General features: G+C 47.9%; 1 protein-coding gene across 1 annotated transcript; it reads left to right on the top strand.

The window, feature by feature from the left end:
- Positions 1-13,116: 13,116 nt before the first annotated feature.
- LOC310699046 (heat shock protein beta-1-like) lies at positions 13,117-25,928 on the top strand. The gene is made up of 3 exons (XM_083520644.1): positions 13,117-13,586; positions 25,222-25,285; positions 25,613-25,928. The coding sequence occupies exons 1-3, from the start codon at positions 13,184-13,186 to the stop codon at positions 25,800-25,802; spliced, it is 657 nt and encodes a 218-aa protein (XP_083376770.1). The 5' UTR covers positions 13,117-13,183; the 3' UTR covers positions 25,803-25,928.
- The last annotated feature ends 1,906 nt before the right edge of the window (positions 25,929-27,834 follow it).

Below are 27,834 nucleotides of genomic sequence, written 5' to 3'. Positions count from 1 at the left end.
CTCCTCCGTTAATGATGCAAATTTCTCCCTTTTCCCATCCCGTCTCAAGGTTCCTCCTGGAGAAACATCAAGCAGAAGCCTCTAGCTGCAGGGCCGGGTTACCATGGTAACCTTGCCTCCCATCAGGACCCCGCTGTGCATCTCCTTGAATCCGCCACTCTGTGAGGCCTTGTGGAACTAAACTGCGTCTCTCTTGTCGTGTCTGTCTCTCTCCCTCTCTGTCAGTCTCGCTAACAAGGAAGATGATAAATTGGAGGCTGGGTGGGTGTGTTTGGTGGGTCAATGGTGAGGCGGTGAGGCCGGTGACTCTTGAAAGGGGGACAGGTGCCTCAGAGATGACTGAGCAAGCCAATTCCTCCCCATTACCTCAAAAATATTTATCATGCACCTCCCTAAGTATTTCCCTTCTCTTCCCTTCTCCACAACAGCTTCAGGCCAGCTTCACACCATCCATTGAAAACACCGCAATACCGCTTTAGATAGCCATGGCTTCCCCCAAAGCATTCTGGGAGCTGTAGTTTGCTAAAGGTGCGGAGAATTGATAAGGGGACTCCGGTTCCCCTCATAGAACTGCAATTCCTAGACAGGTTTCGTAAGCTATTCCCTCTTTGCAGGGAACTCTAAGGATTATAGCTCTGGGAGGGGAATAGGAGGGTCTCCTTGACATACTAAAGGTAAAGGTAAAGAGACCCCTGACCATTAGGTCCAGTCGTGGCCGACTCTGGGGTTGTGGCGCTCATCTCGCTTTATTGGCCGAGGGAGCCGGCGTACAGCTTCCGGGTCATGTGCCCAGCATGACTAAGCTGCTTCTGGCGAACCAGAGCAGCGCACGGAAACGCCGTTTACCTTCCCGCCGGAGTGGTACCTATTTATCTACTTGTACTTTGAAGTTGGCAGGAGCAGGGACTGAGCAACGGAAGCTCACCCCGTCGCGTGGATCTGAACCGCCAACCTTCTGATCGGCAACTCCTAGGCTCTGTGGTTTAACCCACAGCGCCACCTGCGTCCCCTTGACACACCGCAGCTCCCCAAATCCTGATCCTCGGCCCCTCAGAAAGGGCTCTCAGAGCAGCTCACAAATGCTTGAATCGAGTCCGTCGCTGCCCATGGGCTTACAGCCTGAAAGGCACGGCACAAGAGGAAGAAGGGACAGGGAGGGAAGAGGAAGCATAAACGTGCCCACCATCACAGCTAGGTCGCTTAAACAGCAAGAAACATAATGTCTGAAATGGTTGGCTGGGGGTGCATTGGTAGGGAGGTGTTTGGTTTTTGGACTTTGGCAAGAACTTAGCTCTTGATGGGGTGTGTGGGCTGCCTCTGGGGCAAAGTGTGCCCTCCAACTAACACCTAATCTCTGTTTTCCTGCAGCTTTAATTCTCCAGCGTCTGGAGCAAAAACACGCAAGCGCTGTTAACCCTTTCATGCTCGGTTGTTTTAGCTGGCTAATCCAGGACTAACGACTGGAGAGGCAACAGCTTTGGCACTGAGGGCTTCAGGTTTGGAGGGAGGTACTTGGGGTGAGGCAGAACAAGTTTATTATTATTACTCCATCCATCTGGCTGGGTTGTCCAAGCTTGTACCCATGAACTTGGGTCATGTTTGCAAGATTCCAAATTGACAGCATTCCCTTCTGTCCATGTGGAGCGAAAACCAAGATTGAACTGAAAATTTTTAATTTTCAAATGTTCTGTTTTGAACTGAAAATGTCAAACTTATGCAAGAAGGCGAGGCTGCTGGGAAGAATTTTGTTCATTTAAATAATAATAAAAAGCAACCCCAAAAGCTGAGATTTCAGCTGCAACAGATTAGCTATGGGGTTGTTTTTTTAGTACATTTGGACCCAGGTCTTCAGTCAAAAAGGTTCCTTGAACATATTACATACAACCAATGAAAACAAGACAGTCAGTGCCTGTAGGCTTATAATCTGAAAGACACAGCACAAAAGGAAAGCAGGACAGAGACAGAAGAGGGGGAAAGCAAGATTCTTAAGTTAACCAGTACAATGTACTATTTATTTGTGGGAAATGCTTTGTACAAAGAAATTGACAGTGGCTCTGACCCTCCAGATGTTGTTGGGCTCCAACTTCCATCATCCCTGACCACCGGCTCTGCTGGCTGGGACTGATGGGAGTTGTGGTCCAGCAAACAACTGGAGGGCCACAGGATTCCCAACCTCTCCTCTGAAAGTGTATTTATTATGAGATCCCTGATTGGTTGAGGCATGTCTAGTACAAAGGTAGGGGCACCTGTTGACCCTCCAGATGTTGCTGAACTACAAAGCCTATCATCCTTGACCATTATCTGTGCTGGCTGGGGCTGATGGGAGCTGGAGTCCAGCCACATCTGGAGCGCCACATGTTTTCCCGCTCCTGATATTGAGTATATAGCCCTTGAAATATACTCAGAGTCGCAAAGTGATTTCATGCTCTTTATTCAGCTCATAGTGGTGAGGAGGAATGAATGAATGTCCCCTCACAGTATCTGCTTTATATACATTATTTACACAATGGGCTGCACATGATTGGCTAATTCCGGAATTCTACTGTAAGCCAATCAGGTTGTGGATTCACTTCTATCTGGAGCAGGATTGGGTGGTTCCTGCCAACCAATCATACTGCTGCATTGTTCAAGGACCAATCAGACTGCTGCATTCTGAATCCTATTGTTCTAGGACCAATCAAACTGCTGCATTTTGGATCCTATTGTTCTAGGACCAATCAGACTGCTGCAGTTTGGATCCTATTCAACTCAGTACATAACAGCCCTTCTGTCCTTTAAGCGTAGAATTTAGGTTGGGTTGGACCAGATGAGAACCCCTTCCAACTCTACTTCTAAAATCATAGATCTGTAGCTTTCGAAAGGATCCTGAGGGTCATCTAGTCCAACCCCCAGCAATGCAGGAATCTTTCACCCAACGCAGGGCTTGAACCCACAACCCCGAGATTAAGAGTCTCACGCTCTACCAACTGAGCTATCCCAGCAGCGTTCAATGTTCTAAGATTCCATCTTCATCCTTCCTTGCAAACTTGGTTTTCACTCTGCTCTGTATTTGAAAGAAAAAAGAAAATAGGTGTTTCGTGGCCCTCAGTGCCGAAGCCACTGCCCTCTTCCTAATCAAATCCAGTTCGGACCGCTCTGCTTCTGCCTAAAGGCACTAAAAATGTCCTTCTTCTCTTCCAGTGCCCGCAAGCGCCCGATCCCCTACTACCGGCCCAGCCCATCCTCTTCCAGCTCCCTGACGAGCTACTCCTACAGCCGCAGCCGCAGCCGCAGCTACGACAGCTACAGCAGCAGCCGCAGCCGGACTCGCACCCAGAGCCGCAGCCCAAGCTACAACAGCCGGAGCAGTTCTGAGAGCGCTGGGTTTTGAGAGCCAGCTGCCCGGTTGCCGGAGTGAGCTGGCCCTGCCCAGCTGCCCTCCCCACCCGCCCACCCCTCCAAGGCATGCCCAGTTTTAATTCCTCAACCAGCGCCAGCCTCCGCTCCTTCTTCCTTCCTCGTGACTCTGGAGTTGCTGGGTGCGTCCAGCCAGCGAGGAACTGGGAGCTGGCCCAGCCATTAACCGGGGAGTCAGGAAATCTTGTAGGTGGGGGAGAGAACTGCCGAGTCACCTGTTAGAACGCAGCATCGTGGCAGAGGAGGCCAGACACTCGCTGGAAGTTCGGGGTTGCAAAAGGATCGAGGTTTTGTGGGCAAGGACCCCAATCGTCTGGCTGCTCACATGGACAAGAGGCCCGATGGTGGACTCCGTTTTGCTTTGTTTTGTTTTTTTAAAAAAAGCTAGTTTCTACTGACAAAAGGGTAGGGAGGGTCTCCCGGGGAATAGCGCCTCCAGGGTTCAGGATCACGCACAGAGCATATGAACAAACACCAAAACCCACCACTGAACTTTGGGCTCTAGAACATAGGAGTCCTCGCTATTTGATCGCACCCAGCCTCGAACAAACAGCTCACAGAAGATTCTTCCTCGAGGGGAGTTTGAGGGTTGTTGTTGTTGTCCACCCCACCCCCTAATTTATTTGTAGTGTTTATTTATTTCGACTCCAGCAGCCTGGAGAGGTTAATGTTTATTTTATTTTAGGAGGCAGAAAGGAGAGGGGTAGGTAGCATGGGAGCACAACTCTGTTAATTTCCAGAGGGAGAAATTCCAAAAGAAAGCTTACTTGGGAGTTTGGAGGGTTGTGTAAAACCCAGGAAATGGATGGAGAAGGAAGGAAGGAAGGAAGGAAGGAAGGAAGGAAGGAAGGAAGGAAGGAAGGAAGGAAGGAAGATAGAAGCTGATCACTTCCAAAAAGTTACAAAGATGACTACTGGATTGACTACTTCAGAGCAGAACTAATCTGTGTCCCAGGAAAGGACCTCAACTCAACGCTAGAACCCAGAGCACAGGATTGGTATTTAGAAGTTTGCGGGTACAAACAGCATTTGTCACCAATGAAGACACACAGAGAGAGCACTTCCTGGTGGATGCAACGACCTAGAGAAGGCCCCAGAATCAACCCCTGCCTGGCAACATGTCCATCTGGTTCCACGGCAGGTGATAGCAAAGCCCCATCTCTGCTTGAGACCCTGGAGAGCAGCTGTTGTTCAGCTTTGATGCTTCTGGGCTTGGTGGACAAGCAGTCGATAAGACAAGAGGGACAACTGATGGGGCTCAAATGCCGTGGGCTGGTCTGCCAAGTTGGGCGGACCATCAGCCTGACTTGGTCTAAGGCAGCGCTTTCATATAAACATACATCTATGTGCCCCAGGCTGTACGGAAGCTTGCAGAGAGAGCGAGGTGCTTCCAGCCCCTGGCTTTGCAGGATGACCTCTGACGTATCTTAGCACAAAGGGGTGTTTTGCTTTCTGCAAGAGAGCAAAGGTCAGCCAGGCGAGGGTCACGTAACTTAGTACCCTTTCTGTATAACCAGATAGCACAACCGGATCAGTTTCTCTTGCATATATGAGGTGGGGAAAAATAAATAGAGCAAGTTCAGGAACACCACCCAATCAGACCTTTGCCTCAAACCAAGGGAGAGAGAAAGAGAGAGAGGAACAAAACAAGTGAGTTGTGAATCAGATCCCCCTTGGGAAGCCCATGAAAGCTCCAAAAATCAGTCTGAGTGTCCAAATCTCCTTCTATCAGATGTCAGATGTAGAGATGTAAAACTCACAAAGGACTAGCATCCTGACATGGCCTGTGCTAGAAGGGCAGAAAATGCACTGGGTAAGGAGGAGCATCGCCCATTGGACATCATTCTCCAATTAGCGTAGCATGAACAAAACAGAGAAGCCACAACACCTTTGGAAGAAAACCTCCTGGTTCTGCAGAGGTGCCACCCACATATTATTTAAGGCCCACCATTCAAATTCAGATGCTATAGACACTCTCCCAATTCTTTGGAGACCTGAATTATGTGGTTTGTTGGCCATATGTGAAACTCTGGATTCAGAAGAAGCAGTGCGTTGGATCTCTGTGTGGCCGTGTTGCAGGTGGGGCAGAGAGAGGAGGAAAGAGAAAGAGAGAGAGGAATGAAGGACAATTCTTTTTAGGGACATCTGACATTGCATCCACCCAGTTCTTCCAGTGACACGTTTAAACTATGGAGATTCACAGTCCGTGACTTACGTGGCAAATTTGGATTTGGGAGGCTTTTGAAGTAAAATGACACCTGCCTGTTGCTGAGTTGTGATTGTGGATCCAGATATTATGATCTTTATTTAACACTTATAAAGCACCTAATGTTTTCTAAGCACCGTCATATATTAAAAGCTGAGAGAGTTCCTGCCTTTGGTCTTGCAGCCGAATGGACACAACACAAAAGGAAAAAGGGATGGGGAGGGAAGAGGAAAGCAAGCTGCTCCTTGCTAGCTGAGAGGTGGGGCCCTCCCCCTGACCATGAGGTTCTTCCTGGGAGGTGCAGGCCCCTCACTCCCCATGCTGGCGGCAGAGACCACAGTATGCCTCCCTTCAGCTCCACAGTCCCAGGCAGCTGGCAATTGGACGTGACAATCAAGAACTCTTGGAGGTCTTTGGAGCAAGAGCTGCCAGAGTGAACTCTAGTCTAGATCTAGGCAATAGGTCCTACTACATTGATCAAGGAAGGAGGGAAGACTAGGCTTCTAATTTAGTCAGCCCAAAGGTTATACTGTTGGACCCTGGTATTGCAGAAGAAACCCCTAACCTATATCCAGCTGTTGGTTATTGTTTTTTTACATCCCTATCAGTAGCTGAAAGCTCACACTGGCAGCAGGCAGAGCCAAAGTATCTTCCTCCTATTAGTTCACACCTGAAACACAGTCGCCGCCAGGGTGCTGCCTGGGCTCTCCGAAGACGACTGAGCAACAGCAAATACTGGTTCCGTGGGGCTCTCCAAAGATGATGGACAGCTGGGGAAGCTCAGTCAATAGAGCAAGAGACTTATTCTCAGGGTTGTGGGTTCGAGCCCCACACTGGGCAAAAGATTCCTGCATTTCAGGGGGTTGGACCAGATGACCCTCGCGGTCCCTTCCAGTTCTACAGATTTATGACTCAGTGCCAGCAAACGGCGCTTTAGTGGTGCATCAGTCTCCAAAGGAAGGTCCCCCAAGGACTGCAGTGTTGAGATCCTTTTGGGGTTCCCTTCCAATTCCAAGCAGCAGCGAGTGTAGAAAGACGGCGTTATCAGGGAAAAAAATGTCCAGTCTTCCTAGCATCCTTGCATAGTCTCTGCAGCCGTTAGCAAACCAGAACAAACCATTCTCTAGAGGGGGAAAAATTAATCTCTCTTTCTCTCTTTCTTCTTTCTCTGAATTGTGAAGTTGAGCTGTAGATTCAGTGAGCTGGTTCAATGATAATAAAATATACAATATATATATTGTAATGGAATCTTCCTGAAGTAGAGCCTCTTTTTGATGGCGGTGCGAGGGGCTAGCTGAGTGGGAGAGCATCTGACTTTGCATGCAAAAGGTCATGGGTTCAATGCCCAATGACATCTCCAGGGAGGGCAGGCTGGGAATATCCCTTGCCTGAAAACCGGAAGAGTCATTGTCAGTCAGTGCAGCTGGAGGGTGGGCAAGATTTATTTATTTTTGAAGTGCATCAAGGTTATCTGTCAAGGGCCACGTATCAGCGGGAGAGAGGCCAGAGCTGAAAAGAAGTGGCTCTGGAGTTGAAGCTGCGTCAATGTATTTGCAATTGTACATCTTTCCAGATGTTGCCCTTTTCTCAGATTTGCCCATCCCTAGAGAGCTGCGCCAGATTAGGATTCGGTTTGGGTTATTATATTCCCATGTTGTGCTACAAAAGCCTCAAAGCAATTTAAAAACCAACGTAAGGACACGATAATAAAAATCACAAAAGCATGCGGGAATACAAGATTGGAAAAGGGTTCATCCTCTTACATAGGCGAATCCTGCTTCCCTGGTCTGGGCAGGCAAAGGAGTCCACAAACCTCTACTCTCTTTATCAGTTCTTAAGGGTGACCCAATTCATTTTGGATTATGCAGACACCTCTATGTGCAAACATATTTGGGGTCTCACTTTGTCATAGAACAATGAGGTGGAGCTGTTATCTATGTAACCTCCCTAACACAATGTAAGCTAATATTTGTAATGAATACAAGAAGAGCCTGGATCAGCATTCTAGCCCAGCATCCTGTTCTCACCCACTTGGCCAACTGGGAACGCCCCCCCCCCCCCGCAGGATCTGAATGCAATAGCAACTCTTCTCACCTGTGATTCCCAGCAATGGGTTTTCAGAGGCACACGGTCTCCCAACAGTACAAGGACAACACAGCCATTGAAAGCCTTATGCCTCAGGAAATCTGTCCAATCCTCTTTTCTTCTCTCTCTCTCTCTCTCTCTCTCTCTGTGTGTGTGTGTGTGTGTTTGTTTGTTGATTGATTGATTGTATTTATATCCCATATTTTTCTCTGAGAAGATCAAGGCAGAGTATGTGGGTCTCTCCAGGGCTTTTGTTTTGTTTTGTTTTCAACTGGAACCCACCAGAACTCAGTTCCAGCACCTCTCAGGTGGACACCCTTGCCTTTATAAGAGAACAAGGGAGGCATTTGGGATGAGTTCTGGTACCTCTATTTCTATAAAAATAGCACTAGGTCTCTCCCTCCTCATGGAATCCCCACAACTCTGCAAAGTAGGTTATGCTGAGAGGCAGCCCAAAGTCGTCCAGGTCTCTCCCATCCCAGGTCGTAGTCTGACACTCTCACCACTTCCTCACACTGTCTCTCGGTTTTTATCCTATGTAGCAGCTAGGCGAGGGGCATGAGGTGAAAGGCCCATCCATTTGTTCTGCAGACCACAGCGACTTCATTGGATATGTAAATTGTGGTACCTAACCAGCCAAAGCCATTCCTTTACCTTAACAAAGGAACGGGTTCCTTACCACAGGCTTGGAACAGGCACAGGGCATCATCCAGACTGCACACAAAAAAACCCATAACATTGTATTTTTACATTCCTGGGGGGAAGGAGGTTGTTGTTTAGTTGTTTAGTCGTGTCCGACTCTTCGTGACCCCATGGACCAGAGCACGCCAGGCCCTCCTGTCTTCCACTGCCTCCCGCAGTTTGGTCAAACTCATGCTGGTAGCTTCGAGAACACTGTCCAACCATCTCGTCCTCTGTTGTCCCCTTCTCCTTGTGCCCTCCATTCTGAAGGAAATCAGCCCTGAGTGCTCACTGGAAGGACAGATCATGAAACTGAGGCTCCAATACTTTGGCCACCTCATGAGAAGAGAAGACTCCCTGGAAAAGACCCTGGTGTTGGGAAAGATGGAGGGGGGAAGGTAGGGGGCTCCATTTGCCATTTCCCCTTTCCCCATTGTAGCACAAGCATCTGGCCAGCAGGAGGAGCTGGAGGGTAGCTTTTCGCTGGCCAGTCGGACGCCAGGCCAGGAGGAAGGAGGAATGGGAATCTGGAGGGAGTCTTCTGGATGCTTCGCCCTCCCTCTTCCCCTGCGCAATCAGCCCTTCTCATCATGCTCCATTATCCTTGCAGCTGGGGGATCCGGGCACGCAGCACAGCAGATGGGGCCCGTCAATCTCCAGTAATTGAGACAAGAGAGATATTTATTGCCCGGCTGCCTGCTCAGCCCGGCCTTTGGCTCTGCACTGAGCCTGGGATCCTGCAACCAGCACGGGTGGAAGGAACGCACAGCCATGGCCACTTCGTCTTGCTTTTGACCTTGCTGTCCTTCCTGTTGCAGGAGCGCCTATGTCCTCCTCCTCCTCCCCTTAATATTTCACCACTATTGTTATGTATTATATGGTCACAGACCTGCAAAAACAGGGCATGCAGGGAATAAGCATTAAAACACACACTCAAAATACAGTGTGTTACAAAGAATCAAACAGGCAAACATTTAAAATGCAATATAATACAAGAGAGAGAGAAATATGCAGACTGCAACTAGAACGAATGCAACTAGAATACAACTTGGGAGGCCTTTGAGCAGAGAAAAGGAAATTATTATTATTATTATTAGTATTATTATTATTAATCCCACCCATTTGACATAGTATAAAAACACAACTAAACATCAAGCATTAGTTGTGTTTGTTTGTTTGTTTGTTTGTTTGTTTGTTTGTTTGTTTGATTGCCTCATATTCCCCATTTTTTATCCCAGAAACTCAAGGAGCAGACATAGTTTTCCAGCTCCTCATTTAATCCCCACAACAGCCCTCTAAAGTAGGTTAGGCTGAGAGGGATGAGTGGGGATATGAACACTTATTTATTTACTCATTTCGAAACCTTTCTTCTCCATCCCATTTTATCCTCACGACAACCCTGTGAGGTCGGTTGGGCTGAATGTGAATTAGCAGCACGTAGTCACCCAGCCAGCTTCAAGACAAACTGGGGGCGGCCGGGAGGGGAGGATTTGAAAGCTGGTCTCTCCCAGATCCTAGGCCAGCACTCACAACTCTACACTGGCTCTCTCCAAAGCTCTATACACTAAGGAAATACAAAATGAGAAACAGATTGTTAAAAATCTAATGAAACAATACAAGCCTATAGTATTCCCCGCCTCCATGGTCACTCAAGTGAAGTCGCACACTTTGCCTTGCTCTGCCACGGATGTGGCCAAAGTGGACCTCCCTCCGGCCAGCCTGGATGAGAGAGAGGGGGAAATGAGCTCTGCTTAGGAAATGCTTCTCCGCTCTCTCTCCGAGTCTTTTTTTGGGTGTCAGGTGTCAAGGCCAAAAAATGTTCTGGAGACTCTCAGAACCTCCAGGGGTTATTCTGGCCTGCAGCCAAGGATGACTACGACTTCAGGATGGGCAGCGGCGGGGGCTCTTCCTAATCTTCAAGCAGTTGCTTTCCTTCGCTGACTCATCGTCTCCGAGACAGCGAGAAAGAGAAAGATCTTTCTCTCGGTCACCTTCTCCTCACCAGCCGCCTTGATTCTGCCTCGCAGCCATCTCACGACAGTGGTACAGTGGTGCCCTGCAAGACGAATGCCTCGCAAGACGGAAAACTCGCTAGATGAAAGGGTTTTGCGGTTTTTGAGCTGCTTCGCAAGACAAATTTCCCTATGGGCTTGCTTCGCAAGACGAAAATGTCGTGCAAGTTTGTTTCCTTTTTCTTAACACCGTTAATACAGTTGCGGCTTGACTTCGAGAAGCAACTCATAGAACGCGGTGTGGTAGCCTTTTTTGAGGTTTTTGGTGATTTTTGAAGCTTTTCCAAAAATTTTCCGACACCGTGCTTCGCAAGACGAAAAATTCGCTAGACGAAAAAACTCGCGGAACGAATTAATTTCGTCTTGCAAGGCACCACTGTACCTTGTTTCCTGAACTGCTTAGCTGTCAAACAAATCAGCTCCCGAACGCCGCAAACCCGGAAGTCAGTGTTCTGGTTTGCGAACGTTTTTCAGAAGCCGAATGTCCAACACGACTTCTGCTTCAGTGAGGGAAGTTCCTGCAGCCAATTGGAAGCCACGCCTTGGTTTTCAAACCAAGGTACCACTGTGCTCAAATGCACTCCCATCTTCCCTGGCCATCCATCAGGCTGGCTGGGAATGATGGGAGTTGGAGTCTGCAATTCCTGGAAGGCAAGTGGAGGGGCCTTGATGGGAAGGTACAAAATGATGGAGAATGTGGGTTGGGTTTTTTCCCTCCCTCTCTCCATTCATTCCAACTGGTAGAGATCTGATGAAGCTGAATATTGGGAAATTCAGGACAGATAAAAGAAAGGGCTTCTTTAAACTGTGTGAACTGTGTGAACAAACCTGAGCCAGACGGAGCAATAATCTGACTTCTTCTTAGGCCTCTTCCTATGACATATCTTGTGTTGCCTGCCACCCCAATCTCCAAGCGGTGAGAGATTCTAAGGTCTCCAGGCACTTCCCCAGAGTTCGTGTTTCCCTTTGGAAATGTGGCACAGTGGAAACTGTGGTGTCTTTAGGATGTATGGTTTATTGGATACATCTATGCAACCTGAGCCTAGGATGGAGGGGTTCACAGCATTCACACCCCAAGGCCCAGTTTCTTCTTCCATAGCCGCAGCCTTGGATTCAAGCAGAAATCAAAGCCTTGCTCTCTGCCTGTCTGCTTGCTGGTTTGTTCTCCAGCTTCCATAACAGCAAACTCTGCTCTCCAACTCAGGCATTGCCCTTCTTGCTATTTGGGAGTTGAGGAAAGGGCCTCACCCATTGGCCCCCCAGCACAGAGCTGCCTCTCATTTGCTTTCTTAATGGCCCATCACCCAGGTGATCACCTGAACACAGGAAGCTAGCCAGGCTTGATTTGCTTCTAACTAATAATAATAATAATAATAATAATAATAATAATAATTTCTATTTATACCCCCCCTCCCCCAGCCAAGACAGGGCTCAGGGCGGCTAACACCCGATATAAAAACATATTGATTGAAATACAACTTAAAAACAAGATTAAAATACAACATTAAAATACAGCCCCATTTCAATGGAAACTCAAATTTTGGGGATGATAACGTCAAGTCTTCACCAAGGCTAACTTTCCAGACTGGTCCTACATGGGTCAGAAATACATACAGGGAATATATAGGAATATAGGTGACTGGCTCCCACAAACTCATAGCATCCCTGCCTGAAATGCTAGAAAGCAGCTGCCAGTCAGTGTAAACAGCACTGAGCCAGAGGAACCAATGCTCTGACTTGTTCTAAGGCAGCTCCCTATGACATACATACGAAAGACTCAGGTACTCCAGAGCCACTAAGGGGTGTGGCCTGCCCAGAGGGGTGTGGCTTGTAGAGAGTTGCAAGAACCAACTTTGGAAGATGAAGGTGAACGTTGGAAGATTTAAGCAGGGTAAAACAAAGCCCTTTTATGCAGGGCAGTTAAACTATGGAACCCCCTCCCACAAGAGGCAACGATGGCTTCAAAAGAGGATTAGACAAATTCATGGAGGAAAAGGCCATTGATGGCTTTTAGTTCAGTCGGTAGAGCATGAGGCTCTTAATCTCAGGGCTATGGATTCAAGCCTCACATCGGGCAAAAGATTCCTGCAACGCAGGGGGCTAGACTAGATGGCCCTTGGAGTCCCTTCCACCTCTACAATTCTATGGTTCTGTGGTTATGAGAGGCCTGGCAGGCTGGATTTAGCTCTCAGGTTTCCCTACCTCTTCTAAGTAAAAATAAAAAAATTCCTTCCAGTAGCACCTTAAAGACCAACTAAGTTAGTTCTTGGTATGAGCTTTCGTGTGCATGCACACTTCTTCAGATACACACAAAAGCTCATACCAAGAACTAACTTAGTTGGTCTTTAAGGTGCTACTGGAAGGAATTTTTTTATTTTGACTATGGCAGACCAACACGGCTACCTATCTGTAACTCTTCTAAGTAAGGCAGAGGAAGGAAGGGCAGCAAATACTCCCCAAACACATTCCCTCCGCAGGTTGGCCTGTGCTTATTTTCAATTTGCTGAGATCAAACGCAGGCCTGGAAAGCCAGGATCCTGCTCAGCTCCCATGGGAATTGGTCTCCATCCCACCGCTCCCCTCCCTGGAAAAACACACAGGGCAGAAATGACAAATGCTGTCAGGACCTGGGCATCGTTCATCAACAGTTCCTCCGGCCAAGAGTAATTTCCATTAATAGACCTCTGGAATTCCTCTCCCAAAATAGGCGTTTGTCTGTTGATAAGGGGCAGCTGGCGGCTCCAGCTCTCCACAGTCAAGAGGCTCCACAAAGCAGTTCGGGACGACTCCAGGACGCCTCGCCATGACAGAACGCCAAGTCCCCTTCACTTTCCTGCGCAGCCCCAGCTGGGATCCCTTCCGGGACTGGTACCGGGGCAGCCGCCTCTTTGACCAGTCCTTTGGGATGCCCCTCATCCCTGAGGACTGGTACAAGTGGCCTGCGGGGACCACCAGCTGGCCGGGCTACATCCGCCCTCTGGCCAGCACTAGCCCAGAGCCGGTGGCCGCCAGCCCAGCCGCTGCTGCTGCCGTTGCCAGTCCAGCTGCCAACCCAGCATACAGCAGGGCGTTGAGCCGCCAGCTCAGCAGCGGCATCTCTGAGATCCGGCAGACTTCCGAGAGCTGGAAAGTGGCCTTGGACGTCAACCATTTTGCGCCCGAGGAGCTGGTGGTGAAAACAAAAGACGGCGTTGTGGAGATCTCAGGTAAGGGCCATCCCTTGAGAGGCTGGGAGGGGGGCTTCAGGCCTGGAGGCCCAGTATAGCTCCCAGAGGACTCTCCCCAAGGCACACACCCTCCCTTCCCTCCTGTGGTGTAGTGGTTAGAGTGTCGGACCAGGACCTGGGTTCGAATCCCCACTCAGCCATGAAGCTCACTAGGTGACCTTGGGGGGAAGTCACACAATCTCACCCTAACCAACCTCGCAGGGTGGTTGTTTGTATTACATGGGGGGCAGCGGGAACCCTCTATGCCGCCTGGAGCTCCTTGGAGGAATCTTATTAATGCAATCATTAATCCATCGATTGATGGCTGACTTGCTCAATGGATGAATAGATTTGCTGCATTTTTCTCCAAAGAGATCAAGGTAGCAAACTTGGTTCTTCCTCGTCTCAGTTAATTCCACAATGACGCTTTGAGGTAGCTTAGGCTTGAGGGGGCCCCAAGGTCATCCAATAAGCTTCTTCGGGGCTGGGGTGGGGTGGGGATTTCAGCCCTGGCCTCTCCCAGGTCCTAGCTAGACTGACACTCTGACCACTAGGCCACACTGGCTCTCTGCACTCTGAAGTATTTCTGCCTGGCTGGATTGTGTCCTTGAGCTCTGATAAGGCCATTGTGCCCTTTGCCTCAGGCGACAAAATGTATTGGAGCTGCCCAGGCATCGTGTGTGTGTGTGTGTGTGTGTGATGAATGGACCAAAAGAAAGTTGTACCTGAAAATAAGATAAGGCACCTTCTCTGCTTTCGGAAATAAAGGCAGGTGATGTGGAACTCAAAAATCTGCTGAGACTCCAATCCTGAAAAATGTGGAATCTTCCCAAGCCTCTAGGAGACTAGATCATGGAACTCATAGAACCACAAAACTGAAGAGTTGGAAGGGATACAAAGGGTCATCTAACCCCCTGCAAAAAACAGGAATTCACAGCTAAAGAATAGTAATCCAGGTGAGGTCTGACCAAGGCAGAATAGAGCGGGACTATGACTTCCCTGGATCTGGACACTACACTTCTGTGGATGCAGCCTGGAATAGCATTAGCTTCTTTTGCTGCTGCATCACACGGTTGGCTGATGATCGGATTGTGGTCCACTAAGACCCCTAGATCCTTTTCGCCTGTACTGCTGCCAAGCCAGGTGCCCCCTATCTTCTGTTTGTGCAGCTGGTTCTTCCTGCCTTTTGTCTCAACTCTACTCAGGTGGCAGGTGGAGGGCTTGAAACTCCAGGTAGGCAAGGGGGTATTTAATAATAAAACACTTATTAAGGAAGCCATGTACACAGCTGCTGCCAGTCAGTGCAAGTACACTACAGTGATACCTTGGTTCATGAATGGCTTAGTTGAACAAATTGGCTCCCAAACGCCGCAAACCCAGGAATAAGTATTCCAGTTTGCGAATGGTTTTCGGAAGCCGAACGTCTGATCTGACGTGACTTCTGCTCAAGTGTAGGAAGCTCCTGCAAGCAATCAGAACCCACACCTTGGTTTTGGAGAACCACTGTACTAAGATGAACCAATGGTCTGACTTGGGAGAAGTCAGATCACTATGTTCCTATGGCACTGGAAATTCATGTTTTGCAGGACCCTAGCCCTCTTCCTAGGGACGCGGGTGGCACTGTGGGTTAAACCACAGAGACCAGGACTTGCTGATCAGAAGGTCGGCGGTTCGAATCCCCATGACGGGGTGAGCTCCCGTTGCTCGGTCCCTGCTCCTGCCAACCTAGCAGTTTGAAAACACGTCAAAGTGCAAGTAGGTAAATAGGTAGTGCTTCAGCGGGAAGGTAAATGGCGTTTCTGTGCGCTGCTCTGGTTCGCCAGAAGCGGCTTAGTCATGCTGGCCACATGACCCGGAAGCTGTACTCGGTCCCTCGGCCAATAAAGCAAGATGAGGGCCGCAACCCCAGAGTCGGCCATGACTGGACCTAATGGACAGGGGTCCCTTTACCTTTAACCCTCTTCCTACAAGTGCCATCTGACCTGTTTTTAATTCTGAATTCTAAATCGTCGTAGTGTGTCCAGAGACCTGCTGGTGAAGGATGGGTAATTAGAATTGTAGAATCATAGAACTGTAGAGTTGGAAGGGACCACGCGGGTCATCTAGTCCAGCGCTCTGCAATACAGGATTCTTTTACCCAAGCTGGGACTCGAACCCACAAGCCTGAGATCAAGAGCCTCATGCTCTACCGACTGAGATATTAAGTACTACTAATAATACAATTTGCTAGTTTTCTTTTTCTCTCCCTGTTGGGGGTGCGGAGATCATCCCCCCCTCCCAACCTCTTTTTCAGCCCAACGGTGGAGGGAAAAAGCTAATGAGATAAAGCCACATTAGTCAGTAACAGAATATTGGGAGGGAGGGAGAGAAGGACTGGTCTTGTGACACCTTAAAAGCCACTGGGTTTATTGTGCCAAATGCTTTTGTTTTTTTGAGGCGCATCAGGGCGATGAGTGCTCTGAGTCGGATCTCCCTACTTTTTCCCTCGGTGAGGCTCCTCCAATCAGAGGAGCCGGAAAGAACAAAGATGGGTGTGGCCCAAGGAGGCAGACAAAGGAGCACAGAGCTTGGGAGGTCCCCCCCCCCTCTGCCCCCCCAGCCAGCTGGGTTGCAGCTGCCACATTACACCCCTGATTAAAATCAATGAGATTGATCAGGTGCCAAGTTTGCGCCTTAGAGAATCGTGGGCAGAGGAGGAGCGGAGAGGAAGCCTGGAATCACAACCTTCCCCCCCCCCCCCCACCCCAGAGACGCCCTTTCTTTTTCTTTCTTTCTTTTTTAATATTCAGAAATATGAACAGTTTATTTTGAGACAACAATAAACCTATTTAGCAAAACATTAGTAAATAGGTGGAAATGAGAGAATTATACTATATTGGACATTTTGGCTATTACTAAAACGATCATTCTCCCCAAATTAACAGATTCCCCCTTGCTGCTACATGCAAGACACCCTTTCTGGGAAGCATTATTCCCTGTCATTCCCTACCCCCCTCAGCTGCTGGGTACCTCTGAGCCCCTCCCCAAAATCTGCTGCCAGGCCATTCTGAATTATTCATGCTTTCACTCAGTCCCCACCCTCTCAGGAATTGGGATAGGATAAATGTGGCTCCCCCACCCATAGCTGTCAACTTTTCCTTTTCTTGCGAGGAATCCTATTCGGAATAAGGGGATTTCCCTTTTAAAAAAGGGGAAAGTTGACAGCTAAGCCCCCACCCCACTTCTCATGCTCTGTTGATACCGCAGTCGGCACCCATCCTTGTGGGGTCCCACCCCCCCCATCCAAATCTCAGTTCGTCGCCCTCTGAAATATTAATGGATGTATGCGGTCCATGGCTTAACATGTGGCCATGGCAACCAGCACAGCAGCAGGCAAGGGTGGGGAGGCAGGAACACAAGGAAGAGGGAATGGTTTGGTGTTGCAGTCAATTCTCAAAAATACGGCAGCAGTGAAGGTTGGCTGGTTAGTTGGTTTCTTCGTAGCTTTATACCAGGCCCAGGGTTCTCAGGGTGGCTTATGAAAATCAGCACTGAAACAGCCCCTGCTAGGCTGACTATTTAAAAAAAGACACAGCACACGAGGAAAAGGGAGGAGGAGGGAGGATGAGGGAAGCAAGCTCAAAGTTACAGCTGTTCATGCCGTCCAGGTTAGAAGGCTCCCTCCCTTCTGGCACCAACCAAAGGGCAAGAGGCATGCTGATGCTCGGGGTGACCAGTGATTTCCCTACAGATATTCATAGAACTGTAAATGATCCCTGAGGAACATCTAGTCCAACTCCCCTTGCAATGCAGGAGATTATACCTGCAGCCTTGGCATTATCAGCACCACGCTCTAACCAATTCATCCATGTTAAGCATTAAATATCTATTCTTTTTAAACATATGTCTCCCCCATCTTTAAAAAAAGGGGAAGGTGGTTTATGCCAAGTCTGAAACTTCACCCATTCAGTAGCAGGGATGAGGGGCAGAATTTGGTTCGGGTCATATTTAAAGGCCTACAGAGGTAATTCACACTTTTTGGAGCAATCCACAAACCATATCAGGCCACCTTTGCAAATCTGAACGTCTCCAGATATTTCAGCACAGTTCTGCAGCCAAGTTATGTTTGCAGAAATGCATATGATTTTGGAAGAGTGGGTGTTACTAGGGTAAAGAAATGCATATACTTGGGCTAAACATACCTAAAAATGCATATATTCAGTGGGTGGGTGGGAACCATAGCAAACAGCATTCTGTTAGGGAAGATTACTTTGCAGGAATATGTATATTAGAGAAAGTTTCATCAAATCACTTATTATGCTGGAACAAACCCATTAAGATAGAGGAGAGAGTGAAAAATAACAACACTCAATGCAGCATTCATGTATTTTTAATACCATATGATGCACAGAGTAAGACACACACATATTTGAAACAGAATGTGCTACAAGGAGAAAACCTGAGATACAAATAGCAGTTAAAATGAGAGTACCATTTTGCAAGGCCTTTGAGGAGAGAGGAGGAACTTGGTTATTAAATCATTTGTATCAGCCAAGAAATATTCCAAATACCAACTCCAGGGTTCTTCCCTTATACGGGGCAAAGGAGAGAAAATCCCATAGGTTTATGCATATTAAGAGAAATTCACATTAAAATGCTGGTGGATTTTCATGAGGAGGTTTTTTAAAATAATAATAATAATAATAATAATAATAATAATAATAATAATAATAATAATTTAAGATTGGAAAAATGAGAACCTGAAACTGACCTAAGCCTTTGGATAATTAAACAATCTGTGGCCTTTTGGACTGTCTGTGTGTGTTAGTGTTTTTGCTAGTTATTATGGTATGTATTCTTGTGTTTTCACTTTGCAAATTGCACATTGCAAATCTTCGGATGAAGGGCAGTATAGAATATAATATATAATAATAAATATTAATAATAATAACCCATCCTTAAGTAAGCGTGCATGCAGATGCCACAGGCTTCCCTTTGAAGCCTTATTTACCTAGGGATCCATTAGCCACGCCATCCCCTGGACTCGGAGGGAACAAAAGTACCAGGAAAGCAAAATCTTCTTTGGAGAAAAAGAGTTTATTGAGATCTGAGCACAGAGTCAAGGTCTGTACTCAGAGACAGCCAACTGGATAGTTCCTAAAAATATACTGGCTGTAAAGCAAGACATTTCAGCAGACTTTCTTATACCCGCAGACTTCCCCAATCGGCTAGCAAATATTGCTTGCTAAACACATTTTATTGCTTTGCTAAACATTTCTGTCTTTCTGCTAAGCCAAGCACTCCCTCCCACCTCCTTGTACACGTGTCTTCTTTTGTTAGCTAAGCTTTCCCTTCGTATCTCTTCCTATTCTTGCATTACTTAAAAGCAGAAGTAAAGCAGGAAACATCTTGCTAGTGGTTTTTCGGTTAACAGCAGTTTCTGGCTGGGCAGGAAGCGACCTTCTGACCTGTAGCTAGCATCAGCAGTTTCAAGTAGCTGGTTTAGGCTTTTGCAAGCAACTGCAGTTTTGGGCTGTTTTGACCATCCTAGCAGAGTGCAGGAATTTATTATGTGTAGATAATATTTGAGAGCAACAGAATAAAATATTGAGATAAACCTTTCCCATCTCCCTTTACTCCGTCCTCTTCTTTTGAACAATCTATTACTTAGATTCGTTCTGGGGTAGGGGTCTATATTCTCTCATTACAGCAATCACGCGAGGTCTCATCATGCGAGACATCATCTTTCCCATCATATGTTGCAGGCATTGCATTAAGCAGGGTATACAGAAGCAAAGAAGCAATAGAAGCATTATTGGGCCTATTCTTCCCACAAATACGATACCGTTCATGCCAACAGAAATACGAGAGCATCCATATGACAAGGGCGGTACATATCACTCCTACCCACCAAACCCAATATCTCCATGGTTCCTCCCACCAATATTCAGGGGGTGTGCTCATTGTTGAAGAGCCCACTGATATTTGTGCCCGACTACCTGTTGAGCCTCAAGGATGAGAGCCCACCGGTGAGCTGATGCTCCCACTATGTGGGTCAATTTTTCTACTAACCCTGTTGGGTGGATTGAACTCTCGTGCTGCCTCCCTAGTGACCAGAGCATATGGAAGCTGAAATCCTGGGGTGGCAATTCTTACTGGCACTTGTTTAGTAATTTCAATGCACACCTGGCTAAGGCTCCCACCCCTGCAATACTTGCATTAAGATAGGTTCCGTCCCATCTATCACCTGGGTTAAGAGTAGGACCTGGTCTATCAAATGAGGTTGGTACAGTGCTCTACCTTCCAGATAACAGTTGACTACCCTCCCACAACAGCAAGAGCGGTACAGAACTAGATAGATTTCGATCGTCTCTGCAGCTTCCCGTAAGAGCACTGTCCATGCGTGCTGGTCAGTGGTGTGGGAGAGGAGCCACAACGGGGCAGTGGGGTGTCTCAATACGGTAATCTCATCAAACCCCAGTTTCCAATAGCCAAGGAGCACGCCATCTCTTACCACCGGCAAGACGAACCAGTCGTAGCAGAGGCCAGCAGGCCAATAGGGTTGGTATGGTTCGGTAGGGTCAGGGCAATAAGACATAGAGCAAGTCAATAAAGAAAATAAGAGAGAAAAGAGAAAGTCTTTGTAACTGTCCTTGTGATGATTAGTCGCAGGATCGCGTTGCCCGTGGCCTAACGCTTTTTTTCCTGGTAGCGTCAGACACAAGGTGATGATCAACTTCAGAGGGTCAGCAGGATTTCTTTTGCAAGTCCAGACACCCTTCTTCAGATGCGTGTGATGTACCCAGGGGATCACCTCGACTACTTTCACTGCAGTTGGGGATGAGGGGGTCGCCAGACGCTGTCACTCAGAGGGACTGGTGAACCGGCTCAGCGAGACTGCCACGGGACTGCAGGCGTACGCTCGAGGGAATACCTGGAAAGAAAGCAAACACACACAACAAACACAGGGATTGCACTTGTTCTTGGGTGATGTGATCTCCCATCTGCCCCAAACTGGCGGGGATGCCTCGGACGAAAGGGGTTGGCCTGCCATATAGAAGTTCACAGGGTGATAGTTCTCAGTCTCTTGGTTGGCGCACAGGGCACATTTTGGGATATAGCAGCAGTTAGTTATAGCAGCAGTTAGTTGAGGTAGAATATTCTCCCAAGGTGTGCTTTAGCAGCTGGGCCTCCCAAATGGGTGGACTCGTGGTAATTCTTTACAATTGTGCTGGCCAGATGTTGGGGTACAAAAACACGGCTGTCTGGTCCTTCCTGGAGCGTTGCTCCTTCTTGGCTGGTCCACTGCTGTTCATCAAGGGTGTAACGTGGTTCCACATCGTCTGGAGTGAGTTCTGGTACCAATATCAAAAGTCCTGGTGGTGCCTCTAAATTGGCTGGAGAACAAATGTCTACGTTGGGGGCGCTGCCTGTGGGCGCCCCTCCCATCCAATTCTTCACCGTGCGTAGAGATATCAGCCTCTGGAGTGATATCAGCAAGGCAGTCGTCACTGGAGGGGATCTTCAGGATGCTGAGACACAGTCCAATCTGAAGCAACTTTCCTATGTGGTGGACCCAAGGGGTGGTGCCAGCGATCTTCACAGCTGTGGGTGTGGAGAGCAGATGGGCCCTTCCAGCACGGTTGCAGTGGTGCCTGGGACCAGTCTTATCCACACCTCGTCACCTGGCTCAAACTGGTCACGCAAGGAGTTCGGGCCTGGGTTGAGAGAGAGAATCTCGAGAGAGAGACTGTACATAATTGTTCAATTCCACATCTTGAGCAGGGATAGGTGAAAGCATGCACACATAAGGAACCGGTCTCCCAAACATCACTTCAAAAGGGTGACAAGTGAATACGTTTCAATGGGAGGCTACAGACTCTAAGCAAAGCCAAGGGCAACATGAACACCCAATTAGACCCTGTTTCTTGGGTCAATGGTTTTTCAAAGTCCTGTTCATCCTTTCCTATTTTCCAGAACTTTGGGGCCTATATGCAGTACCCACCATCTTCCTTCTTCACTGGCAACAGTGGGGTGTTTCACTGTGATTGGCATTGTTTCAAGATTCCATGTTGAAGCAATCGCTTCAAATGCACCCACATTCTTTCAGCTGCCTGTCGTGGGATGGGGTATTGGTTTTTATCTTCCACCCATAGTCCAGGGTCAACATCATGAAGCAGGCTAACAGGGAGGATTCCCTCCTCTTCTTTTACCATAATTAAGCACCAATGGTCTCACAGGGGCATTTCTAAAGAAAACTCTCCTGCTGGTCCAGTTGTCATCATTACTTCCCCCATTGGTTGGAAGGAAATCTGGGCTTGTAATTTTGTTAACAAGTCTCGGCCCAATAAAGGAATGGGACACTCTGGTATATACAAAAATTTTGTGCTGGACTACTAGGCCACCTAAAAACGGGGCCTTTTGTGATTTACCTGTGGCTCCAATTATATTAACCACTTGGTTTGTGGGTTTTGTTACAGGCACAGGTAAGACTGAGTGGGCAGCTCCCTTGTTCACCTTCTCCTACCTGTAATAAGGTAGCTAGGTTAAGGGCTGTGGCAACCTGAAACTTCAGGCGTGAATGTAATAACAGTATCTGGCACTTCCTCTTGGAGTTACACAGCTGGTGTCCTGTCCAAACGTGAATTTATCTGCCTTTGTGAGTAGGGTGGCCACTGCCACAATCACTCTCATACGGGGGGGGGCAACCTCTGTTCTGTTGGGGTTAGCTTCTCTGACAAGTATTCGACAGGTTGCTGCCAATTTTCCAGTTTCTGGCATAAGACTCCCTTGGCTACCCCCCTGGTCTTCATCTGTGAACAGGGTAAAAGGCTTCTCGGGGTTTGGATGCCAAGCACTGGGGCTTGTTGTAATGTCACTTTGAGATCCTGAAAAGCCTGCTGCTGTTCCCTGCCCCATATAAAAGGATCCTTCTCTATTCCCCTAGTTGACTCATGCAGGGGCCAAGCAATGCTTCTGTAGTTAGTAGTGAGTCCAGGGGATATTGTTCATCATCATAAGTGGGATTATAGGTTTTAAAAAAAATCCCTTCAAACAATTTTATGATCTTCACTGGGTTCTCCTCTAAAGAGGGGTTCTGATTTCTCCAATTACAAACATCTGTACTTGAAAAGGGTATATGCTGGACCGTGCCTCCGCTTGTCCAGCTGGGACAGGGGCTGGTGGATCATAAACCCTCTGAAGGGGCATTTCTCCAGCTGCCTGATCCTTCCTGGTTTTCTCATACTGTCTGTGAGACATAACTCTCTTCGCCGCCTGTCCCCACTTACGTTGCCATCTCTTCCTCTTTTCAGGGGTGCAGCATTCTGCTGCCTCAACTAACAAGGGGCTCACATCCAACTTTTTCCCCCAAATGGCTTTGCAAACTCCTTTAGTCTCTTTTTCTGTCTTTCTGTCCACATTTTCTTTCCTTGATTCATATCATCTAGTATTTTCCTAAACTCTTCGTTATCTTCCTCATCTTCCTCTTCTTCCGTCTCACTATCCTCCTTCGCAGGTCCTCCTCCCCCTACACCAGCACCTCCCTGTGCTTCTTGATTTTGGCCTGGGGGGGGGGTTGGAGGGGCTGTTGGTGGAGTGTAAAGTGGTGGCTTAATCACTCCCCCTCCTCATCTTCTGGGTCTTCTAACACCAGAGGCTTCACTGTACAAATCCTGTTCTGTGTGTTGCTGTCACAGCAAGACTTTAGCCATGGTAGATTCTTTTTTTTACATTGGTCTTCCATGTAGAGATATAGGGGATCTGGTCTGGGTGGACATTTAATATATTTTGCCACAGGGGGTTGATTTGCCACAGGGGGTTGATTAATTGCAAATCAAAGCCACGCAGTTCCCTGGGTTGGCAAGTCCACCTCACATAAAGTTTTGAGTCTCTGTTTTTCAATTTGAATCATCACTCTTCGTGGCTGTTTTCCAGTTATTTAAAAAGCATTCCAGAGGAATACATTGGCTTGCTCCAGACCCTATTTTTTCAGATACTCCCGCTCCTAACTGGGTTTTCAAAATTCTCTCACACTCCACATGCTACATTTTGTCAGAAAATGCACAATCCTACAATCGCTCGGCCAAGGGGACACTAAGCCTTGGCCCTCATTCAACAATTCATCCACTAGAGTATCTGACACACAACATGCCAACAAAACACTCAATTCCCTCTTCCCCATTCCCTTTCCCAAACCTTTACCAATTCCTTTCCTGGTGGCATTCTTACTGCACGGGCACGCTACTGCCAACTACCAGGTGAGGCTGATCAGGCCTCTGGCCCTTTCCCTCGGGCCCCTAGCCCTTTCCTTCGGGCCCCTAGCCCTTTCCTTCGGGCTTACCTTTCTCCGCTGCGGACCTGTCCCCTCGGCGCCGTTCTGTCCTCTTGTTCTCCCTCAACTAGATGTCTCTGCTCCAGGACGGTGTGGCAATCTCCCCCCACAAACTGGCAGGGTGTGCACTGGAAATGCGAACGCCGATCGGAGCTGTTCACCTTGGTTGAGCCTGGCCCTCCGGTCCGTATTTGGGAAGGGGGCAAATCCCGGGCGAGCCCCCAGAGAGATGAAGCCTTATTTACCTAGGGATCCATTAGCCACGCCATCCCCTGGACTCGGAGGGAACAAAAGTACCAGGAAAGCAAAATCTTCTTTGGAGAAAAAGAGTTTATTGAGATCTGAGCACAGAGTCAAGGTCTGTACTCAGAGACAGCCAACTGGATAGTTCCTAAAAATATACTGGCTGTAAAGCAAGACATTTCAGCAGACTTTCTTATACCCGCAGACTTCCCCAATCGGCTAGCAAATATTGCTTGCTAAACACATTTTATTGCTTTGCTAAACATTTCTGTCTTTCTGCTAAGCCAAGCACTCCCTCCCACCTCCTTGTACACGTGTCTTCTTTTGTTAGCTAAGCTTTCCCTTCGTATCTCTTCCTATTCTTGCATTACTTAAAAGCAGAAGTAAAGCAGGAAACATCTTGCTAGTGGTTTTTCGGTTAACAGCAGTTTCTGGCTGGGCAGGAAGCGACCTTCTGACCTGTAGCTAGCATCAGCAGTTTCAAGTAGCTGGTTTAGGCTTTTGCAAGCAACTGCAGTTTTGGGCTGTTTTGACCACCCTAGCAGAGTGCAGGAATTTATTATGTGTAGATAATATTTGAGAGCAACAGAATAAAATATTGAGATAAACCTTTCCCATCTCCCTTTACCTTCACTCTTCGGATGCCATTTTTGCCCAGTGTTTCTGACACGGAGGAAGCCAGGTGGCGGCTGCTGCTGCTGCTGCACCTTGCCAGTGGCTGGGCACTGGCCCTGCTGCTCTCCTCACGCCCTGCCCATCCCTGCCTCTTGGATTCTGCTTTGTCGAGGGTGCATGTGGCTTAAAACCCTGCAGGGGTGAGATAATGGCGGGGATGGTGGGTGGGATGCATTTTCCCATCTGCCTCAGGTGGCAAAATATCTTGAGCCAGACCTGTGAGAGAGACATGATTGGAATAGGGGTCCCTTCCAACTTTACAATTCCACGATCCTATGCTTCAGAATGCAGGTTGGCTAGAGCTGGTTGGGTGCCTGGGGGAGAGTTAAATGAATGTATTGGGGGATTTCCCCATCTCTTAAGGCAGTATCGATGTCCCCATGACAGTGTCGTGTTTTTTTTCAGGCAAGCATGAAGAAAGGCAGGACGATCATGGGTTCATCTCCAGATGTTTCACAAGAAAATACACGTAAGTAGGTGAACCAGTTGGCTGGGGAAGGAAGCGAGGCTTTTCAGGGTCTGAGGACAAGGAAGGCAGATCTGCTGCTCCACCAACCTCAATCTTGATTTTTTCCAAGCCTTTCTGCCATCTGTCTCTCATTGCCTTGCAAAGGAATTTGTCCAAACAGCTCAGCTGTCTCTTCTGCTGGATTCTAATCCTCATTGGGCACAGGACCACAGGCCTGGAAGAGACCCCCTGATATCATCCAGACTGACCCCCTCGAACCCATAACAATGTACTGCTTTGGGTACCTCGCCTCATTCCACTCTCACTCTTCTCTGTTCCCTTCTACAGGCTGCCCCCTGGTATCGACCCTGCTGCAGTCCGCTCCTCCCTTTCTCCCGATGGCATGTTGACGATAGAGGCTCCTTTGCCCAAGCCGGCCATTCAGTCTGCCGAAATCCAGATCCCTGTCACCTTTGAGGCGCATGCCCAAATCACCCCGGCAGGAGCCAAGAAACCGGAAGAGGCTCCCAAGGTGTAAATGACGGGTGGGAGTTTACCACTCGAGGTTCAAAAACGGGCAAACCCTCCTGTATCCCTTTTTTTTGTAAAGACAGAGACCTCTGCAACAGCGCCACAAATAAAGTTGTGTTTTTTTTAAACCCCATGTATGGTTTTTGATTTATTTATTTTGAATCGTCTTGTTTTTGTGTTTGGGGTCATGGTGGGAGTCGGCCGATTAACGGGCATCCATGTGGACTAAGAATCAAGGCCTTCAAAACAGACAGTCAGATGCAATGGACATATAAAAATAATTATCATTAACAAGTAAATGTTTCAAAGCACGCAAAACCAAGCATACAGATTTGATGCACATCAGCACCCCACAGTTTAGTCCTTTTCAGAAGACATCTGAATGCAACCCTCTATTGGGAAATTTTTAATGTCTAATGCCTTACACTTTTTAATGTGCTGTAACCCACCCAGACTGGCTGGGGAAAGTAAGCCAGGTGGGTGGGGTATAAATAATAAAATTTGTTGTTGTTGTTGTTGTTGTTGTTGTTGTTGTTGTTGTTGTTGTTCTTCTTCTTCTTCTTCTTCTTCTTCTTCTTCTTCTTCTTCTTCTTCTTCTTCTTCTTCTCCTCCTCCTCCTCCTCCTCCTCCTCCTCCTCCTCCTCCTTCTCCTCCTCCTCCTCCTCCTCCTCCTCCTCCTCCTCCTCCTCCTCCTTCTTCTCCTTCTCCTTCTCCTTCTCCTTTTCCTTCTCCTCCTCTTGGGTAATGCATCAATGACCAACCCCATTCATAAGTACTGGTCATCCCTAGCTGGGTTGCACAGTTGCTAGGCAACCCCTCCAGGGAGCAGGCCCACTCTCTACAACTCAGTGCGTTTACTGTCCACCAGCGGCTCAAACCCTTTTCCATGCTCACAGAGAATTCTTTCCATGTAAGGAAACCATAATGTGGGAAATGAACCTGAAACCCACCAGGCTGAATGGAGCTCACCAGCTACATATAAGATCAGCAGAAAGGGGGCAAGGAAGGGTTTAAGGCCAGCCAGAATTGGCCAGCTGTGGCTAGCACGTGGCTGCAGTTGGCTTCCACAATCCTGCTCAAGATGGATCTCAGTCTTTCTTTGTTATGTACTAAGCTTGGATCCTAGAACAATAGGCAGGTAGGATCCTAGAATGCAACAACTGATTGGCTTGCAGGAAAAGACCAATCAGGCTCCAGGAGCGAAGCAGTCAGCCAATCAGACGGGACTCATTGTGTAAATAATGTATATAAAAGCAAGAGGTTTAGGGGGCAATTCAATCACTGTTTTACAAGCTGCAACAAAGAGCATGAAATCACTGCAGGACTCTGAGTATATTTCATTGTTCTTTGCCCTCTTCTTCCCAGCACACCTTGCTAAACACTCTCTTTTCCTGTCTCTTCACCCCCAGTTACCCTGGTAACCTTCTGTCTGCCCAGGCCCAAGAATTCCTCTTACATGGGGCATCGACACCTTTTGTTGTGTTCATGTCTCCATCCCAGGTGTAGCCCTGACTTGGAAAGGAAGCTTACCCTGTTTTCCCCCAGTAGCCTGCAATTTCCCCTTCAGTACTCCAAATAATCAAAATCTGACCATTTATTAATTTCTAGGGTTTAGCCCCCCACCCCCAGTCTATAACAATATATTGGTGTGAGGGAAGGGAAATTTTTTATTCAGTTTGTACTAAAAAGGCAAATCTACTAGATTTGCACTTTCCGGAACAATATGTCAACAATACAGTGGTACCTCGGGTTAAGTACTTAATTTGTTCCGGAGGTCCGTTCTTAACCTGAAACTGTTCTTAACCTGAAGCACCACTTTAGCTAATGGGGCCTCCTGCTGCCGCAGCGTTGCCGGAGCACGATTTCTGTTCTTATCCTGAAGCAAAGTTCTTAATCTGAAGCACTATTTCTGGGTTAGTGGAGTCTGTAACCTGAAGTGTATGTAACCTGAAGCGTATGTAACCCGAGCTACCACTATATGTCCACATTTCTCTATATTTTGCCATGCAGTTCTCCTGCTAAGTAATTTCTGCAAATGT

The sequence above is a fragment of the Podarcis liolepis genome (assembly GCF_965112155.1).
Source record: "Podarcis liolepis genome assembly, contig: HAP1_SCAFFOLD_187, whole genome shotgun sequence".
NCBI classification, from domain to species: Eukaryota; Metazoa; Chordata; class Lepidosauria; order Squamata; family Lacertidae; genus Podarcis; species Podarcis liolepis.
Note: the sequence above shows the minus strand (reverse complement) of the source record. Positions and strands in the feature narration are given on the sequence as shown.

Excerpts from the sequence above, each read along its gene's own strand:
- LOC310699046 (XM_083520644.1), top strand. The coding sequence starts at position 13,184 with ATGACAGAACGCCAAGTCCCCTTCACTTTCCTGCGCAGCCCCAGCTGG. Across the intron at positions 13,587-25,221 it reads CGGCGTTGTGGAGATCTCAG|GCAAGCATGAAGAAAGGCAG; the intron begins GTAAGGGCCATC and ends GTTTTTTTTCAG. Across the intron at positions 25,286-25,612 it reads TGTTTCACAAGAAAATACAC|GCTGCCCCCTGGTATCGACC; the intron begins GTAAGTAGGTGA and ends TCCCTTCTACAG.